The 5,293-nt window shown below is 42.9% G+C and overlaps 1 protein-coding gene across 1 annotated transcript in view; it reads left to right on the forward strand.

Moving 5' to 3' along the window:
- Window positions 1-617: 617 nt before the first annotated feature.
- LOC108791481 (complement C3-like) overlaps window positions 618-5,293 on the forward strand; it is a 5,031-nt gene continuing 355 nt past the window's right edge. Inside the window, exons 1-2 of the mRNA XM_018561984.1 lie at window positions 618-699; window positions 3,640-3,775. Coding sequence (XP_018417486.1) covers window positions 672-699; window positions 3,640-3,775 — 164 coding nt within the window. The 5' untranslated portion in view covers window positions 618-671. The remainder of the gene's footprint in view (window positions 700-3,639; window positions 3,776-5,293) is intronic.

The following is a 5,293-nucleotide window of genomic DNA, read 5'->3' on the forward strand; positions in this document are numbered from 1 at the left end:
TTCAGAGGAGATCCTTCCATATTCGGAGGAGCTACCTTCCATGTTCGGAGGAGCTTCTTTCAATGTTCAGATAAGCTCCTTCTATGTTCAGAGGAGCTCCTTCCATGTTCAGAGGAGATCCTTCCATATTCGGAGGAGCTACCTTCCATGTTCGAAGGAGCTTCTTTCAATGTTCAGATAAGCTCCTTCCATGTTCAGAGGAGATCCTTCCATATTTGGAGGAGCTACCTTCCATGTTCGGAGGAGCTTCTTTCAATGTTCAGATAAGCTCCTTCTATGTTCAGAGGAGCTCCTTCCATGTTCAGAGGAGATCCTTCCATATTCGGAGGAGCTACCTTCCATGTTCGGAGGAGCTTCTTTCAATGTTCAGATAAGCTCCTTCTATGTTCGGAGGAGCTCCTTCCATGTTCATCCCGACCTGAGCTCATCCTTATTCATGAACTCTGATGCGTTCTCTGGCTGGTGTAGGCCTCAAGACCAGTTGGACAAAATGGTAAATTCTTTGGTAACTTCTGCCAAAAACATAGTAATTCTGAATATTTAGCCGTTTGCCTGGAGTTTGGCTTTCATCATATTGACCATTTCCTTATAAATCATTCTTTATTATTTCCATAGCGTACAAGGCGACACTCAGTGACACAGAGTAGAGGGACAACTACAGAACATATGTGATGACCATCCAAAGAGTTTTTAAAGAAGGTAATGATGACTTTATATCTATGTGATTAGAATGAAAGCCTATTGAAGTCTCTTCATAGTCCAATACTGCCGCATGTGGTGATTCTCAACTCATTTTCACTTTAAAATACCTTAAAGTGCTTTACGTGCTTACACTCCAGTGCTCCATGCCGGCATAGCTGAATAATGGAACAGTAGAAAGGCATCATGGCACACTCATAAACCAGCATGTAAAACAACTTGTCTCACCACTAAGGACAATGACAGAGGTTTGGATACACGTCTTCTGCAAAGGATGTGTAAGCCGCACTGCCTCGCCAAGGCACCTCTTATAGTGCGGTCCTAACTCTAAACTATGAGAGTCTCCATCTTGGAGCACATGGGGGCAGAAGATATCAAATTGGGTGCAGGCCTGTCAGGAGGACGCCCCACCTCCTTAAAGGTACAGAAACACACAAGGGATCCCGCACATCCCATTGGCAGCTGAGAAACCCCATGCGTTGCTGCACCAAATCGGTAAAGCAAAACAAACGACAAACGCACTCAAACGCACACGCATTTCGTGTGCACCTTACTGTATAACTGGTAACAAATTGTTGAATGCGTTTGTCGTTTGTTTTGCTTTACCATAGCTGAATAATGGTCACACCCCTCATCACTGGAATCCCTACAAAGACTTGTAGTGCTAAGGAAGAGAAGGGGCTTGTCTGACTAGGTCTGCTAGATTATGGTCACTCGCAGCCTTCCCCTCTCAACTGTCACAGGAGAGCCAGCACAGTGCTGTGCGAGAACTCCTGTATTGGAGGTGACAGGTTCAATAAAGAGAACCTGTCACCAGGGCCGGATTTACTCTCCCTGCTGCCCCAAGGCCAGGTTCCGCAATGCGCCCCCCTCCCCCCTTTTTTTAACTTTTTTTATCACTTTTTTATTTTTATTTATTTTTTTACTTCTTTAAATTTTGTATTTTATCTTTTACTCTTTTTATTTTGTATAATTTTTTAATCTTATTGTTTATTTTTTACTTTTTAATCACCTTTTTTATTTTTTGAATCTGATTATTTATTTTTTTATTTCTTTAATTGTTTTTTTTATCAAATTTTTTTCCCACTTAACTTTATTGCTATTACACAGGACATAGCAAGCCCCTGTGTGATAGCAATTGGAAGTGACAGGTTTTCTTTATTAACCCTGTCACCTCCAATACAGGAGTTCTAGCACAGTACTGTGCTGGAACTCCTGTCACAGCTGAGAGGGGAAGACTGATCTCCCCTCTCACTGTGTACACGGAGCGCCAGGGTTACTTTTAACCCTGCCGCTCTGCTCCCTGCATCGGCGGCAGGGACTCGGGACAGGAGAGATACTCGGCAGCCGGGGTAGGACGGAGCTAGCGAGGAGAGAGGTAGGTGCGGGGAGGACGGACAGACTGCTAACTTATTACAAGTGATCTCAGTGACATTGCCAAGATCACTTGTAAACGTACAATCGGCTTCCCCACATTACATTTAGCCCTGCTTGTGCAAAGCAGAACTAAATGTAGAAGGCAACTTACCGCCCGGCACCCGGAACTGCATGTTCCGGGCGTCGGGGGATTTCACAACGCTGCCGCCCCACTGCGCCCTGCCGCCCCGAGGCCGGGCCTCAGTGTCCTTGTGGGGAATCCGGGCCTGCCTGTCACCTCCAAATGCTATCACACAAGGGCTTGTTAGCTCCTCTGTGATAGCAATAAAGTAAAATTAAGCAGTTAAGTGAAGAAAAAAAATAAAAATACAATTGATAAAAAAATTATAAAATGAAGAAAAACAAATAATTAAAATAAAAAGGTGATTAAAAAAAAGTAAAAAATAATAGGATAAAAAATGATTAAAAAAGTAAAGGGTAAAAAAATTATGAGATAAAACTAAAAAATAAGAAAGTAAAAGTTAATAAGATAAATATACATTTTAAAAAGTTAAAAAATAAATGAAAATGTTAAAAATGAAAAAGTAAAAAAAAAATAAAGTTGCCATTGGGGGGTTGGCGGGTAGAGGGGGGCGCATTGAGGAACCTGGCCTTGGGGCAGCAGAGAGAGTAAATCCAGCCCTGACTATAAACTTGCATTACAATTAAACTGAAAATGGAATGTTGGACTCCTACTTAGACCCTTCTATGCAGAAATAAGAGGGGAACCTTCAAGTCTATTAAAAAGCCAAAAGTGGGCTTTGATGTATACTCAGAGCATTTGGAAAAAAGTGCTTTTATGCTGTTATGGTATCTTAGGTTTATCTACTATTATGTGCTAAATGTGCTGAGGGCACGCTGAGCTGACGCCAACAGCACCATGTCTAAGAAGACCAGGCTCTCAATCAGGTGATCACTGTGATAGCCAATCACAGTGATCATTACCAATAATGACCACTAGATGGAGCTGTGGAGCATAGGAAATAAGTATGTATTTCTGATGCTCCTCAGCATCTAGTGGCCATAATGCAGTATTACATGCCAATACAGTCAACCAGTAAAGATGCTCCTCAGCTCCATCTAGTGATCATAATGTAGTATGACATGTCAATACATTCAACCTGCAAAGAGAATATATTAAGAACGAATGTTCAAAGACATTTTCAGGGCAAAGGGCCCTGTAAATTGCTTAGAAACAGACCAATAAGTAGTTGCAAATATATATACAGTTTTACTAACATATGCCAAATTTGCAAAACTGGGTTCAGGCATTAAGGTTTGCTTCACCCTCCATCATTAATGAGGATGTCACTGCTACTTTGGCAGGCTAATTACAGGGTTTGTAAGGGCATTTGATGCACACAAAGTGGATTTACACCTTTTGTGGCTATTGAGGGTTTTACTGTATTTAGGTGAATGTTTTTGTGCCTGCGGTTCAGTTTTCATTCGCAGGATTTGCAAGATGTTCTTTCAAGGAAAGAGAACTGAGAATAGGCAAGACATTAATAGCTTTTGCCTTCCTAGGTGCAGATGAAGTATCGCAAGGGTCGAAACGTCATTTTCTTAATCATGGGAAATGTCAGAACTCTCTGAGGTTGGAGAAGGGAAGAGATTACTTCATCTGGGGTAAAAAGGAGGATCTCTGGGGACTGCCATCTGTGTAAGTATCAAAGAATGTTGAGGTTTTTCTACCTACTATAAGCTTTGTGCTATGTATCTTCCTATTGGACCCAGCAGTGGGCTTTTTTTTTTTTAGCAACCTAGTATAAAGTAGAAATGTTAACAGAACCTGTAATTAGGCTTATGCAATTATTTAAATGTAACAACTGCAATACTCACCTCCCCCCTATGTCTGCTGTCACTTTAAATCACTACATGTACTCAGTCTTCCCAGTGATGCAGAGAGCGGTACTGATGTCATCAGGTCATAGCTCCTCTCTGCATCACTGAGGACCACCCAACACCAAGGAGGAATGGAAGATAAGGAGAACTCTGCAGCATCACATTACCATTCTGAAGTCATCCTTGGCAGGTGAGTATAACAGAAAAGCATAAAATACTCCCTGTGCTGTTATTATTATTATTGTTTTTGTTATCATTATTATTTAGTATTTATATAGCAACAAGAGTTTGTGCAGTGTTTTACAATATAAGGAGGACATTACAGTTACAATGCAATTCAAGACAAGATGGTTAGGAGGACCCTACACGTGAGATCTTACAATCTAAAAGGGAGGAGCAAGTGGTAGAAAATGTGGAAGTTGTGTTGGGATGAGTTGTTTGAGAAATGAATAGTTCAGTTGTTAGGTAGAGGTGGGATAGACATCCATGGAGAGATTAATTTTCAGGCATCCCCTAAAGGTAGACACAGTAGGAGATAGCTGGACAGGTTGGGGTAGGGGGTTTCAGAGGATTGGCGAGACTCTGAAGAAGTCCTGGAGATGAGCATGGGAGGAGCTGAGGAAGGAGCCAGAGAGCTGGAGATCTTGGGAGGAGGCTCTAAAGAAGTCCTAGAGATGAGCATGGGAGATGTCACGTACCTGGAGTGAGACCAAATGGAGGAGATGGGGTCCCTTGTGTCCTGTGTCCAACTTCCCTGGATATGAGGACAGGGGGAAGAGGACACAAGGTAGCAGTGGTGCCTGGATGGTAGGAGAGCAGGTTCAAGTGGGGTACCGGAGCAGAAGTTGGGTCGGGGACACATGCCGGGGTCAAGCCAATCAGGAGCAGCAGTACTAAATTAGGATCCAAAAGCCAGGTCAAGAATGAGCAGAGGTCAAAGCTGGGAATCAAGCGGGTACAATCAGCAGGCAGAAGAAAAGTCAAGGCATGCCGAGTTAATAAACAGGATCACAGAAACTACAGACACAGGAATAGCTGAGGATCAATCAGCAATGGATGTGTGCCACAGGTCTGCTTAAGTAGGGCTGCAAGATGTCACTTCCAATGAGACCTCTGATGCGCATGAGCATGCACATATTGTGTGTGTTTACTCTGACCCTGAGAATGGTTTTTCTGGACATGCTCATAGAGGCGCACGGCACTCTGTGCATGCGCAGGACGTCTCTTCCAGGAGGAGTTGATGAAGAAGCCAGAGAGCTGGAGGTCTTGGGAGAAGCAGAGAGGTCTATTAGGGTAATATGTTTAGTAACCTTGGCCACAGCAATTTAATTGGGGG

The sequence above is a fragment of the Nanorana parkeri genome, unplaced genomic scaffold (genome assembly GCF_000935625.1).
Source record: "Nanorana parkeri isolate BGI_ZX_2015 unplaced genomic scaffold, ASM93562v1 scaffold554, whole genome shotgun sequence".
NCBI lineage: Eukaryota > Metazoa > Chordata > Amphibia > Anura > Dicroglossidae > Nanorana > Nanorana parkeri.